This window comes from Exophiala mesophila (assembly GCF_000836275.1).
Source record: "Exophiala mesophila strain CBS 40295 unplaced genomic scaffold supercont1.5, whole genome shotgun sequence".
NCBI lineage: Eukaryota > Fungi > Ascomycota > Eurotiomycetes > Chaetothyriales > Herpotrichiellaceae > Exophiala > Exophiala mesophila.
This window is the reverse complement of record NW_015622508.1, coordinates 3,366,016-3,380,843: the sequence shown is the minus strand read 5'-3', so window position 1 is coordinate 3,380,843 and position 14,828 is coordinate 3,366,016. Positions and strand designations below refer to the sequence as shown.

Sequence of the window (14,828 nt, the reverse complement as noted above, 5' to 3'; positions counted from 1 at the left end):
CAGCCCATGATGACTTTTCCAGAGTCTCATCCTCACTTAGTTGCACAGCCCATGATGACTTTTCCAGAGTCTCATCCTCACTTAGTTGCACGGCCCATGATGACTTGTCCAGAGTTTTATCCTCACTCACCTTGTTACGGCAGCTGCACCGACTCAACATACGGATATTTAGCTGAGGAATGCGCTGGTCTCCATTACATAGAACAATAACAATTGACCTTTTACATGAATTATAGCCATTTGCCTTAGCACAGCTCCACAGCCCATGATGACTCATCCAGGGCCCCACCATCCTATCCCTATTGCGCCCGCCATCTTCATATTGCAGGAGCGAGGGTCTACTTCTTCCTAAAATCTATACCGAATATGCTTCGCCCCTGCCTGTATTGAACCCCGCAGGAAGAGGCTTTCCTCCTCTTCCTCCTCCTCCTCCTCCTCCTCCTCCTCCTCCTCGCTCTCTTCTATTAGCTCTTAGACAGTTAGACAATGACATTAGGTGATCCTCTACCACTTCAATACTTCAGTCAAGAGATGGAGCCTCAGTTGCGAGGCGGTTGTTAGGCCGTTCCTGCCTAGAGTACATCCCAGAGTGCTGCTGAGCCGGAGCAACACTAGGCTAGATCTGTTTCTCTCATCTTTGATAACAGCTCGGCATAGATAGACAGAGTCCTTCCAGCGCTAGTTTTACTCAAACTCCCCCAGAATAAGCCAACCCCCTCACTCCCATGATGTCAATCATGCCAAACATGGACCACTTTATCCCAACACACCGCTCCTCCTACAACGCCGAGCAGCTGTACTTTGCCTTGAGCGCAGCCAATAACAACATGTTGGACTTTGATCCCACCTAGGACTACGCCAGCTTCATCCACCGCCCCCCCCCCCCCCCCTCCCCATCTGGTTTGATATATCATCCTCATGATCAGTATATTGAAAACGAGAAGAATTGCACAGCGCCCCCCATCGATTATGATATATGATCCTCATGATCAGTATCTGGTGAACGGGAAGATTGGAGGCGAAATCCATAATCACCCATCTATGACATCACAAGCCTCGACCCTAACTGGAGAATTTATGGATAAAAAGGCACGTTGCCCACGGAACCTTTGTTTGTGTTTGGATGCGTCAACATTGTTGCTGGACCTTTGATGCCGTCGCGGCAACAGCAAAGAATATTGATGCGACACTGTGGTTTTGTTGGTATCATTCAGAGCCACGTGGATATTCCCAAGGCCTTAATGGAATTTCACAAAGTGAGTGGCTCTCGCTTCTCTCCTTTAATCACTAAACTGACCATGACTAGGCACTATGAGCCCTTGTACTCACTCAACTCCACCGCCCATGATGACTCTCCCAGAGCCCGACCATCCTATTGCGCGCGCCATCTTCAGTGAAGAGATGGACCCACAATTTTTATTTTATGGGTATAATTCAGAGTCACGTGGTTGGCCATGAAGGGAGGCTTGGTCACAAGAGAGTCACGTGCATACACTGTCACGTGATCGAGATTTTGTCCTGCGGAGGGGGCGCTTAGCGGAGTAGGTTCAACTGTTCTATATTCAGTTTAGTGCCCTATTATAGGAGAATCTGGCATCCGGAAAAACTTTGCGCGATATAATTGGCCTAAGAAAAGAATTAGCTGAGAAAAAACCTTGGCGCTATCCTCTTCGTAAAATCATTGGATATAGACGAGTTGCGATCCCGTAACCCGGAACAACCCTCTAAATTCATCCGAGTGATCTTGGAGTGCCACGTGAGTGCCTAGAGAGAGTGCCCTGGAGAGGGTGCCCTGGAAAGAGCGTATAGGAGTGATATCTAGAGCTCTGTAGGCGACCTAGCGTTAGTCGAAGCTGCGACTCGCTACGTATATTTTATACTACCTAGGTACCTACTTAGTTGAGAGTTTACTTTGTACAGTGGCTCGACATAATTGAGATTAATTCACAGAAATGATTGCCCCCAAGCCCCTCGGTACCTCAGCCCCTCTTGAGTTCCTCAACCCTTTCGCCCCGCAATTTCGGCCCCCTAAATTCACCTGCGATTTGTCCACATTACGGACTACAACCAAACACGCTCCAAGAAACTCTCACCGCCAAAGCGAGAGGGCGATTAGATGAGTCTGGGCATCAACATTTTGACAATCAAGGGCTTTCTATCTCACCGACTCGCCGATGGTTCGTGTCTGACAGTCGTGCCTGACTGTTGGGTCGATGGCACACCAGGGTCCACGGTGGTGTACCAGTCAGATCGTCGTGAAAGTCTTGGGGCACGCGCACACAGCACACAGCACCGGACCATAGCACAGGACCACGGCATGCACCCGCACGATCCAAACGCATCCAAGAGTCAGAGCCCGTCTTTCTAAAAATTACCGTGTCGTGTCGTGTCCTGCGTGTTATTATTAGTGTCGGCACTCTGTTTGGCGGGGACTCTGGTGCGGCCCATCCGATCCTGCCACGCCTGACTGCCCCTGCCACTGCCCGAAAGGTCCTCAAGCCCCTGCCCCTGCCCCTGCCCACTCACCAGTGCCGTGCCACCCACCCACACAACACAAACACTCTCGCTCGATGGTCTGGTCGCTCCTTATTCTGACCACATCACCCTCTTCGATTTTATTTCTTTGTTTACCAGTTCCTCCCTGCTCCTTTCTGTTCCTTTCTGCTTCTGGCGGTCAATCCACTATCCATCATCCTTCATTCATTGTCTTGTGTTGTACTGTATATACATCACCCCAATCATCTCTTACTATCACCAGCTCCTGCCTCTCAACATCCAACCACAAACCCCTTTTATCTTTATTCTCTCCCAATCACCTCAAACCCCCCACATATCCCCCTCAGACTTTCTTTCGACATGGCTGCTCGACCTGATATCCGTCTCGATGGCAAGGTTGCCTTGATCACCGGTGCAGGCCGTGGCCTTGGTTCTGGCCTCGCTAAGATCCTGTCTGAGCGAGGTGCTGCCGTCGTCATCAACTACGCTTCATCTGCTAAGCCCGCCTTGGCCACTGTTGCTGAGATTGAAAAGTCTGGCGGTCGTGCCGTGGCTATCCAGGCCAACGTTTCAAAGGTCCCCGAAGTCACCAAGCTCTTCGAAGAGGCCATCAAGGCTTTTGGTAAGCTTGACATTGTCATCAACAATGCCGGTACCGAAGCCTTCGCCAAACCCGAGGATGTCACCGAGGAGCTGTACGACCAGGTCTTTGGCCTCAACACACGTGCCCAGTTCTTCGTTGGCCAGCACGCTCTCAAGTACTTGAGCGGTAAGATAGCCCTTCTCTACTCGTTCCAGCGCCCAAGTCCCCTTGACTGACCGAAACCACAGAGGGTGGACGAATCATTTTCATGTCTTCGATCGCTGCTGGCATGTCAGTCCCCAACCATGCTTTGTATGCCGGCTCCAAGTCTGCTGTCGAAGGTTTTACTCGCTCCTTCGCTGCCGATGGTGGTCCCAAGCGAATCACCGCCAACGCCATTGCTCCTGGTGGCATCAAGACTGACATGTTCGCCCAAAATGCCTGGCACTACGCCCCTGGTGCCACCAAGGACACCCCTCTGGAGTCCATTGAGGCTGGTATTGCCAAGCTGATTCCTCTCGGACGTGTTGCTGTTCCCCAGGACATTGCCAAGGTGGTCATGTTCTTGTGCCACGACGATAGCGAATGGCTCAATGGTGAGTTTGATCTGCAACCTTGACCCTGAACGCTGACTGACATCCAAATAGGTCAAATCATTCGTCTCAGCGGTGGTGGTGCTGCTTAGATCTTTCTCCGCAGTCTCCGCAGTCGAATCATTCAAATACATAGAAACTTTGGAATCTTTTGGACTTGATAGGCGACGACTCCTCTACATCGACAAAAGTTCCTTTTTGTGGTCTGGCAGATTTCGATCCGGTGAGGCAGAGGCTTTGCCGGTCGATGGCAGGGTAAGGATCGTCCAAGGGGATTTTTCGGTGACAATACACTGAAATCGGAGCATGAGCTTATTTCAAAACGCAATAGATATTCATCATGAAAGTGACTATAGAGAGGCCAACGGTGTGATAGCTCTCGATCGTCTTCTTCGCGTGTCTGGATTTGTTTGCATGCGCCTTGGATTTGATATCGTGGATAACTGAAACGCCGACGCCGTCCAGGCATTCATTGAATACCTTCTCTTTTTGAACCTCTGTGGCTCTCTTATTGACCAAGTTATCTTCCTCCAACGCAAGCATCCCTTACCTGATCTGCACTCGATGGCAGAGCATATCGCCCTCGATCCGGTACCTGTATACGAAATGGTCCCCTCCACAGACGGCTCTATCCCATCGCGACACCCTGAAACCACACGCCGAGTCAAGGTACATGTGGGTGTGGGTGGCTCCTTTCTTCGGCCCCAAGTCCTACGGGGAAAGCCTCAACAACCCTTTGGTGTCCCAGCCTTTGTGATGTGGTTTACACGAACAAAGGGCTCTCAGAAAGGCCTGATTAATCGCCAAAGATGCCCGTCGCTCTCTTTGTCTCATGAAATTCCCTTGTCGCCCATGATGGGGGATCAAACAAAGATCATCTGGAATTCGGCTATATCGAGACGCCTTATCAGCATCTCCCTCGCCTCGCCATGTCCAGAGAGAAGATCCGACTTTTCATCCTTCAGGCGATCGCTGACCATAATCTTTGGTCGAAGCATCTCGCATTCCTCGGTGCTCCAATTCGAAACACATAAACAACTTCTTAACTGACAGGACTACCTCATCTTCCATCTTATCCACTCCTGACATCCTTTCTCTTTATAACAATATCCGAAACTGCCACCTCAGGAGTCCCCGATGGGAGTGTATTCTGTGAGTTCCCCCGAACCTAACCGAGACCAAGGATCACACGTGCAAGATTTCCGAGGCCAACTGGCGACCATGACGGATTCAGTCAGAGGTGGTTTGAAGAAACTTGGATCCTGCGGCCATCCAGACGATTCCCCCTCGCGTAGCCCCATGATTTCAGTGCATCCTCTAACCGACAGCTCCTCATCCGTCTACCGCTTCGAGTCGCCCTCCAGAGTGGGAAGTCCGGCTCATTGCCAGATGGGCGTTGACCACGGTAGGCGAGGTGCCAGCAGTGCCAGTGGGAAGAAGCAACAAGCCCAATTGCCACAGCTCGTGCACAACCAGGGTGCTTACCCTCAGATTTACCTGCCATATGACCCCTCCCCAAGACTGAGGCAAATGTCACGCGAATCTTCAAACCTCCGAGCCCAACCGTCATCTCTCTCGTTGACACCGAAGGATCTAGAGATGGCAGACATGTGTGGCTCAAATCGACAAAGCCCCTTATCTAGACGTCCCAACCACGGCACCGCAGCTCATACGAAGCCAGTCAAGGCACAGGTCTTTGCTAACGGCCATCAAATGTATGACCATTTCGATACGTGTCGTACAATTAATCAGTCAAAAGCTAGTCAGGTCCGTGATTGTGCGCTTCGACTCCCCCAACATTCCAACCAAATTTCAGCGCACTACCATGGGAACAGATCCACGGCCTTGAACCCCGTCGCATGTGACAAGCCGTCAAATAATGGCATCGAGGTCATGCTTCAAGCTAGTACTTCGAATATAGCAACCTCGAAACCCTTGAAGCTCTCGAATAGGCTATCAAGGCCATTCAACTCTGGACCCTTCGAGTTCCTGGACTCGCTGCCAGGTAAGTCAGAACACCCTCAGACCCTGCGGCCGGGGACAAAGGTAGTTCCACAAGTATCAGCGGCCACCGAGTACGTCCCACTCAAAGGCCCTGAAGGTGCGTTGGTGTCTGAAGCGGCCAAGGGAGCGAAAGTCACGGGCACATCAGAAGTGCAGCAAATCTTGACTCAGATGGGTCCTGTTTGCGGCCCAGCGTCAGTTGCTGCACGAAATCGACGAGCCATTGCGCGAAAGCCGGTTGCCAACCTTGTCCCCGTGGCTGATCTGGAGGTGAGGCAGAATATACGTGCTCCTGTTGAACCAAACTCATCGACAGAAGCGTCCGCCGGTGTCACAGAACAATCTGCACCTGTCATTCCTACAACGTTAAGACCAGGTTGCCCTCAACATCACTCGACGTTTGACGCTTCCATCCAGACCGCCAAGGCTGCCGACAATTCTCAAGCACCGAAGATGCATCAAGAAGAATTGCATTTGGTGGACAGAGTCCGTGCAAGTGAACCCATCGAGCGTCTCATCGCGCCTGTTCCAAGGGGCATGCTCGCTGTGCCAACCCTGACTGCGGAAGGTAGAAGATCTGTGACAAAGTCAGAAAAAGGGCAAAGCTCTGCCACTCGGACGACTGCGACTAATCTAGCACTGTACGGACCCGCGGCGATTGCTCCGGCCACAGTTTTTTCGCAAGAAGTGGTGCCACGGAATGTGTCGCCGAAGGGGCAGGCCATGTCAGCCGTCAATCGAGGGGCAACGGTCAACTCCTCGATAGGAAGCCATGAACAGATATATTCAGTCCCCGATGTGTTACGCGTCGGAAAGCAGGTGGCAAATAGAGTCAGCAGTGGTAAGACACATGCGACAAACGTCGGCCATTCACAAGGTGGACGATCTCCTTTGGGGCATCATTCTAATAGATCAGCACCTGATGGTAAGGTCAGTGTGCATGAAGCCAACCCCGGCCTCGACTGTAAGCCGTCGAGGATTAACAGCTTTCGTTTCACCAAAGACTGGGGGACGAAGCTGGATGGCTTAGTGCAAGATGTGAAGCAGGAGCATCATGGCTCATCTGCTGCGGGCGCAATTCCCACCATCATCGTGTCCTACCATGAATTTCCCAGCGATAGTGGTGGCTTGGTGGTCAAGGTGTTCAAGCCCCGTGCTGCTCCTGCAGAGCTTGAGGCGACTTTGAGCAGCGAGACACAAGCAAAGCCTCCAAAGGCAGTCGAGATTCGGAGTTTCGTTCGACCATTGGCTCCTGGACAGACATCACGTGCACATAACGTGTCTACTATGGCTGCAAATAGCCTCGGTGTGGACGTTGGGGGCAAGCGGCCGACTTTCCACTGGCTGCGATTTGGTCGGCGAAATACGGCGCAGGATCCTGCAGAAGAACACTGCCGTCAGTACCGAGCTCGGAGAGATGCAGCACGGCGAGTAAAGCGTGAGGGAATGGAGATGAATGGCACGGATGGTCACATCTTGACAGTGAATGGAGGACAACAAGGCTGTCAGGGTAAGATTAGCGTTTGAATGGCGGGAAATGTTCCTTGGCACAAGGACGGTGAGTCACCAATACTGCACTTGTTCTAAATGGTGCAATAAGTTGCCAGGTCAAAAGGAGGAATTCGCAAGATGGGAATCAGGGAGCGGGTGAAGTCGGGTCACGGGTGTTTGGCGGAGACAACGACGCAAAGTGGACAGGTTTGCTCTAGGTCATGTTTGCCTGAAGGGTCCTAGGCGAGAGATTGACCATTCTCCTATAATCGATGTCGAAGGGATGGAAAGGAGAAGATTGCTGTAAGTGGTAACACGACCATAGTAATCCTAAAGGTGACCTCCGTCCAGTGTGGAGGAGAAGAAAGAAGAAGAAGAAGAAGAAGAATACGAATGATGATAAAAGCCCGACACGTGATTGATCGAGGGTTGGGTGATTTCGGAAGTCTTAATCAGGACATGCCGACGAAGGCGAGGCCTGATGCAAAATGGTCCATGTGCTCCTTGAGACATGATGAAGGGAAGTGGAACCATACGGTGTATAACACTTCAGGTAGTAATACCAGCGTCGTAGGACTGGAGTCGCGAGGGAATGACTGTTGATGCTGGTGGCAATCACATGTTTGCAATCTCCAGACTTTTCTTCTCTTCTTCACGTGTCAAGCAAGGGTAGGCCAAAAACTTATACTGTTTGATTGTGACATGTTCTAGCTGAGCGATGAGTCGCCTCGAATGCCACGTTGGGGTTCAAACCTCCGAAGCCAGGCGGACGTGCCAGGGTAACGTGGTAGCAAGGTGGCTGGAGGTGGAGGTGGAGGTTGCAGCCCATGTGAATCGAATTCGCGCGCCCAAAGGTCGGACTCATAGGCAGTTGTTAGGCCCGAGGGCCACGGGGCTTGGTCTAAGTAAGTACTCCAGGGGCTCCGGGTCCTTATTGGGCTTCCCTTGGGTACCGGTACCCTTGAATGCCCATTATTAGGGCCGGTGGCTTAGCAGCTTTTCTACCTAAGGTAGTTAAGCATCAACGACCTCTGCCTCCTCCTATAGCATGAAGCAAAAGACGTTACACATGACTCGAGAACGGTCAAAATCGAAAATCGCCGATGAGCTTGGTCAATCCTCGAGAATCGATTCCATCGGACATGATTGCCTTGTTTGAGCAGGACTGCTCGATCGATTGACATGAGTGATGGATGCATCAAGTAAGCGACCGACTTTATTGGTATCTAGTTAGGCACAGACCTATGTCTATTCGTAGGTAGGCAGCTGGAGGACCAACAAGAACCAACGACAGATGAGGAAATTGCGAGCATCGGCCACCATGGATTAGCGATCGCCATTATTATTGATAGGCAGCAGTTGATGTGCAGCTTCAAGCACCCCCACGTGAATTGGAGGTTCGCCTAGAATCTGTCATGATCGATAGGAGCTGATAGGCGTAGTATCTGGATCCTTAACCGAGTAGTCGAGATGCCCCTGCAACCCCGGAAAAGCTGTATCTGGCCGAGCTGGGACTTGGAAATGGGTGATCAAGCACGACAAGCATGAGAACGAGCACGGTCTGTGGTCCTATAGGTAGGTTGTGCCCTACGGAGTATATCGTAATTATGAAAATGTAAGGTATCCATTGCTCCTGTATGTGAGGTGTAGCTATAGTATCTTCGTAAATACTCACCTTGGATAGCCTGCATGCGTCTTCACCGTAGAATCCCTTTTCACCGAACGGCCCACACACCCGTCCGTTCGACCTCCTGGGTGTCAACGATACGAGGATTCTCAAAGAACGGTGTTCCCTCCTACCTGACCTTAGACCTGTAAGCAGGTACTGTGGCTTAGTTCATAGGTCCAGCTGCGCCAACGAGGAGGCAGCATTGGCGGATCATTTCCTAGGACGAATATGTGCCTAAGTAGTACCTACCTAGGTATGTAACTACGAAGTTAAGTTACTCGGACCTAAGGTAAGGTATGCATACCTAATGCAGGTGGAAATGCGTCGTCCATGGATACCTCAAGAACCCAAGTAATGCTGCCAGTTTGGGGGCAAGCCCTACCTAGGTTCCCTACCTAGGTTCTTTTAGGCAATCGATCTACTCAAGTAAAAGCCCGAGGGGCCCGAGGGCCCGCGGGTCTCTCGACCACTCGGGCCTATGTTATGCGTGGGGACGAGGGGACGAGGGGACTTGGAAGACCCCTCGACCCTAAACCCCTGCCCCGTGCCTTGCCCTACCACTTCTTCCTGGTCAAATCTTGCCGAAGCCAAAGTGGGGTGCAGACTTTTCCTGACGTCCATCTTCACTTCTCCATCAATTCCATCTTTTCCTTTTCCGTGTCATACTGTCTTCTCTGACTCAAACTTTTTTTTTTCCTGGTACCTGAGCCTCAGCCACTCGCAGAGTTGTCACTTGTCAATCCGAATCAAGCACGTTCCCGGTCCAGTTCCAGTCTCAGTTCCAGCAGATTGACCCAGAGGTCCCAGATTGTCCGTGTCTGAGACATTCATATCTTTATCTTCTCATCGACCCCTCCGCTTGCCACAATCCCCTCGTCACGTGCAGCTTCTCGCCCTTTGCCATCTCTCAAGTTCCATCACTTGAAAAGTCTCGAGTTCAAACATGTGAAGCTGTCTTACATCTTCTAATCGATCAAGTCCTTCCACATACCCTTCCCACCCCGTCTTTTCTCTACAGGTTTCGGCCCAGCGCTCCCTACCCCGACCTCAATTTAGCCGCAATCCCTACGAGGAGTCCAAAGTCCGCCCGGTCACGCAGGGAGAATTCCTTCACCATCGTCTGGATCTGGGTATACACCACGACATCCACTGCCCCAGATCGATCCTCATATATTTGTCGGTCAGAGAACAAACTCGCCTGATTTCCTCCCCGCTTATAGAGCATATACCTACCTTACCACACCTACACTCAGAACCCTCCTATACACATTGCGCTTCGATCGAGTCCCTTCGTGTCCCCTTCGCCTTCTCCGAATCGCCGCCGCCGCCCCCGCCGCCTCCGACCACATCCAGCTTCCCAAACCCAATTTTTGACTTTGTCCTCGTCACCGCCAGATTTATCCCTGTTGGACATCCCCACCCTCGTTTGACTCGACTCGACTCGCTTGGCTTCGACGCGTGCTGACCGCCATACCACACCTCACAGCTTTTTCTGGTCCATTTTCTTACACCACACCTGCCTCGACTATTACAACTTCTCACTGTTCACCAGCTCTCTGCAACATTCACCGGACTGGCTCCATGAATCAGACGTGGTCCATGTCCTCTCCTCTGCGGAGGTGACCACCCACGAGCCCGGAGTATTCGATTACTTCCGACAAGGACCCCGGAGCACCCCTTCCCTCTCGCGCACCGCCGCCCTACATCACTACAGTCACGACGCCATGTATCGCAATACGTCCCAAATAAACTGTTTGACGAAGCCCCCTTTCCCCTCGCCTGAACATACCAGCGACTCCGAGTCCGACATCATTGACACGTTGGATCGAAAAAGGAGGCAACTCGACGACGAAATCTTAAAGTTCAAAGCCCTCAAGGATCGAGAATTTCGCGATTTCGAGAAAGACCTTCGCACCAACAGGCATCGAGTTCGCGCATCCATCTCTTGCGACTGCGAACCCTCCCCTACTAAACAGCCTATCCCCGCCTCTGCCTCCAATTCTGCACTAAACCTCCTTGCTTCGAGTCAAAATAGTTTTTCAAATGGCCGCCTTGGTCAGAAATTCAAAAAATCCCCAGATTCTGTCAGTGAAAAGATTGTCAAACCGGCACCCTTGAGCAGGCCCACCTTGTCCCTAGACAGATTGACAATTGCGGGGGAAACCACTCCCCTGGCATCTACCTTTGGATCACCGCCCTCGACTCCGCTGAGCCTAGTCCGGCATACATCTCCTTCGTCTACCACCACATCACCCGGTCTGACTACCCCCACCAAGGAACGCACATCCCCCAGCCAGGCAAAAGGCCTGGCTCCGTCGGCCCCTGCAAGCGAACGTTCCGACTCTTTTGCCGGCGTCTTCACACCCACTTACCTCCCTCTGCTGGACTCTCATGACCGTCGATCAAGTGTTCAAAGCCCTCAACCTGTTACCCAAAAACAAGAAGAGGAACCTCAACAACTCCACCTCAATGAACAATCGAAACGTGCCGCTACACAAAACACCCCATCCCAGTCCTTACCACCGCAGCCTGTTTCGCCTACCGTGCTGACCACCAAACGTACCCGGTCCACCCCTGAATTGCCTAGCACAAGCCTTCCCAGTGCCCTTCGGACCCATCGTGGCTCATCTGCCAGGAAGAGGAAGCACGTCCTCTTCCAATTACCAGACTCCGCTATCGTTCAACCCAGTAGCAGCTATGAGGAAGGGCCGAGTCCCGACTTTCGGATACAGGATGAAGTTTCACTGGGAGACAATTTGGCCGAAGTCGGGACTGACAATGGCGACTCGGACTCAAGGTCTGGGAGGAGCAGGTCCGGGCGACACACCACCTCAAACGACAGGTCTCCCAAAGCCGGTGCCAGTAGATCCGGCGCCGACAAGCCCAACTCTAAATTTGGGCTAAAACCAGATTCCTTGACCTCGGTCAAGAGCCGACGGCTGCGCTCTCCTGCCATGTCTCCTCTTCCGTCGCCGTCACCGTCACCATCGCCAGTCATCAACGGCGTACCCGCCTCAACTGGGGATGATTCAGGCTTTGCCGGTGCCCTACTGGCGTCCGATGATGGCGGCAGCGGTGTCGGATTCTTCGAGCTGGATGAGGAATTGGCTAGCCCGGCGTTTACCGAAGATCGCTCCTTTGAAGCGATATTGGTCCAGGGGCAGCAGACCGACGCGGAAGAAGATGAACCCACAGACGGCGATCCCATTCATGATACGCACCGTGTCTCTAATTCACGTTTTTACGGCCAAGCGCCGGACGAGACTGACGAGAAGGGAGGGCGTGGGCGGAGGCGTGCCAGTCCCCGGCGTAGCCGGGCCTCGCCCAATGATGACATGACCGGTGACCAGGACGTGGATGGCCGGGGAGGGTGTGTCGACCCGACCGACGACATGACAACTGGTAGTTTTACCTCCGGCAGTGTTCCCATCAACATTGTGCGGCCCATGAGTGGAAGTTGGATCGGCAGTGTAGGACACTGATTTGGCGTCGATCCGCCACCAATTCATCCATGCTGCCACGTTATTGCCACGTGGTTGAACTTGTAAATATATATTCTGATAGCATCACCGCGAGGATGTCTGTACATGGCCCATATCAACTACTAGATCTACATGATAATTATGTTGTTTTACGAGTCGGACTGGCTTCATGGTCATCATTTCTACTTGGTCTCAAAGAGTGGCGAATGCATATACGTAATGGATCAACAGCAAAATCTCTTCCTGATTCGTTGAAAAGCTCAAAGCGTCAATCATCATCATGTGTGGTATTGCGCCGCTGGAGATTATTCTAGAATACACCTGTCCCTGGCTCTCTATGCAACAAAACCTGATATACATGGGGGTTCTAGTCTACAATAGCCGTCCGCAGCCCGGCCAGAATAATCCTGCGTTGTTCTTTCTGGTCCTCACCATGCCCACCTCAGATCAAGGCTTGACCTTTGTGCATGGCCTCACGCACTTCCCGGATAATGTCTTTGCGGTCGCCTCTTCCCATCAACACCACCCCTCGTCCACGTCGGTTCATGCGGCCCATTCGCCCCAGCCTGTGAACAAAGTCCACCGTCGTGTGCGGCACGTCGTACAGGACCACATTGCGAACTGCCAGAGTGTCAATTCCTCTTGATCCTAGATCCGTCGTCACCAACACTTTGGTGTTGGCCAGGTGCCGAGACGGCTTGTTTTTCAGTTTCTCCAGCGAGTCGTCAAACGGAATAAACGACGAGAAATTTCGGCCCCCAGCCTTCTTCTTCTCATGGTCCGCCTTTTCCTCGCCTTCCACGCGATCGGTTGAAGTGAATGAATCCAGCACCTCGGCCTGTCGCTGCTCAGTGGTATCCCGCGTCAGTGCAACCGCTTCAATCCCTTTGCTCGCCAGGAACTCAGCCACCTCCTCTGCCTTTTCGCGCTCATTCACAAATACGAGGATGTGTTTGACGGTGTGATTCACAAACGCGTCTTCATGCCGGGCCGATCCCAACGTCCAGATGACGTCAGCGCACGCCAGCTTCCGATTTCCCCGGTATGGATCTCTGTCAATGTCTACTGCACCGAGCTGGACGCGCCGAGGGATGGTATGGATTTTGGGCGTCACCAGTCGCTTGGTGTCAGGATAGTGCTTGTCGATAAATCGGTCGAGACTGTTGGGGATGGTAGCACTGCAAAAAACCAGTTGTTTGAGTGATGGTGCACATCGCTCGATAATGTCGAGCGAGGTTTGGGAGAAGGAACGGTCCAGCAGACTGTCGGCTTCGTCTAGAACCAAATGTTGAACTCGGGAAAGAATATTGGGATCACTCTGAGCAATAGACGAGATTAGATGAGGGGTCGAGATGACAATGTCAATGCCATTGGGGTTAAAGAGGCGGGACCGGATAACGGTGGGCGAATTTATGGAGGAGAGTCCCGCAGATCTGTATTTGATGCTGTGAGACAGCAACTTGACGACCTTGGTGACTTGGATGATGAGTTCCGTGGACGGAAGGAGAATGAGTGCTCGAGGACGTCCTGTACTTGGATGAACTTTGGATTTCTCCTCCGTCTCTGACTGGTCCGCAGCAAAAGGAGATGCCTGAAGCTTCTTTTGAAGCTCATCTGCCTCCTGTTGTTCCTTCTGAGCATGTTCGATCCGGTCGATTTCTTCTTGTTGTTTGACCGCATTAACAATAGGAAGGAGGTAAGCGAGCGTCTTGCCGGAGCCGGTCTCGCCCGCAATGAGAAACTTGTCAAATCGAGAGTTAGCTGTAGAACGCTTGCTTGTCTCTTTTTCGTTGCCTCCCCTTCTCCGATGCAACAGGCTGGGAATGGCCAACTTCTGAACCGGGGTGGGAGAGTGCTCGGTAAGATGAGGTAGAATTTGATTGTAAACGGCATCCGTGATCTGCGGCATTAAACCGAGGTCTTCGAATCTTTGGTATTGCTCCAGCTTTTCTTTGATTTTGTCTCGCTGTGTGTATGACAAAGGCGTCAGGGCTTGTTGCATTTTCAAGGCGTGGAATAAAGGTCGGTCATCCTTGTGCATTTTCTTCGGCTTGCTGGCGGTACTTGGTTGTCCTGGATCACCATCCTCGGGTGCATTGGAGGGACCTCGACCAACGCGAGACCTTTGGGCGATCTTGTCGTCGATGGCTCGTCTTGCCGGGGAGAGGGGAAATCTGGGAGGCCTTTGAGGTCTATCTCTCAATTTTCGATTCGGGAGCCTAGCTTCTGTCTGATTCATGGCAGAAAATGGGCCGACCTCCTCTTTCTTAGACTTCTTTTTGTCTGCGAGACCAAGGTCGACATTCTGAGAGAGGGTCATTCTGGCGGGCCGACGGCGAGACCGCATGGCCGAAGCCATAGTTCTCTGGGCCTGCCATTGAATCGGAACTGGCCTGAGGTAACGGAGAAAGGGTCGAAGCCGACAAGACGGGCACACGACGGACGAAGCAGACATGGACGGCCGCAGATGACCGGAAGGTATTTCGCTGCTCTTGTTAGACTGCAGGCGT

The 14,828-nt window shown here is 52.2% G+C and overlaps 4 protein-coding genes across 4 annotated transcripts; 2 read left to right on the top strand and 2 right to left on the bottom strand.

Moving 5' to 3' along the window:
* Positions 1-2,575: 2,575 nt before the first annotated feature.
* On the top strand, positions 2,576-4,166 carry PV10_07882 (uncharacterized protein). The gene is made up of 3 exons (XM_016372839.1): positions 2,576-3,265; positions 3,328-3,675; positions 3,727-4,166. Exons 1-3 carry the CDS (start codon positions 2,857-2,859, stop codon positions 3,762-3,764), a joined length of 795 nt encoding a protein of 264 aa, XP_016222171.1. The 5' UTR covers positions 2,576-2,856; the 3' UTR covers positions 3,765-4,166.
* On the bottom strand, positions 4,046-6,900 carry PV10_07881 (uncharacterized protein). Its single transcript, XM_016372838.1, has one exon. It carries the CDS (start codon positions 5,240-5,242, stop codon positions 4,907-4,909), a length of 336 nt encoding a protein of 111 aa, XP_016222170.1. The 5' UTR covers positions 5,243-6,900; the 3' UTR covers positions 4,046-4,906.
* Positions 6,901-9,624: 2,724 nt separating this feature from the next.
* Positions 9,625-12,543, top strand: PV10_07880 (uncharacterized protein). The gene has a single exon (XM_016372837.1). The coding sequence runs from the start codon at positions 10,561-10,563 to the stop codon at positions 12,316-12,318; it is 1,758 nt and encodes a 585-aa protein (XP_016222169.1). The 5' UTR covers positions 9,625-10,560; the 3' UTR covers positions 12,319-12,543.
* A 59-nt stretch (positions 12,544-12,602) lies between these two features.
* PV10_07879 (uncharacterized protein) lies at positions 12,603-14,819 on the bottom strand. The gene has a single exon (XM_016372836.1). It carries the CDS (start codon positions 14,771-14,773, stop codon positions 12,761-12,763), a length of 2,013 nt encoding a protein of 670 aa, XP_016222168.1. The 5' UTR covers positions 14,774-14,819; the 3' UTR covers positions 12,603-12,760.
* Positions 14,820-14,828: the final 9 nt, after the last annotated feature.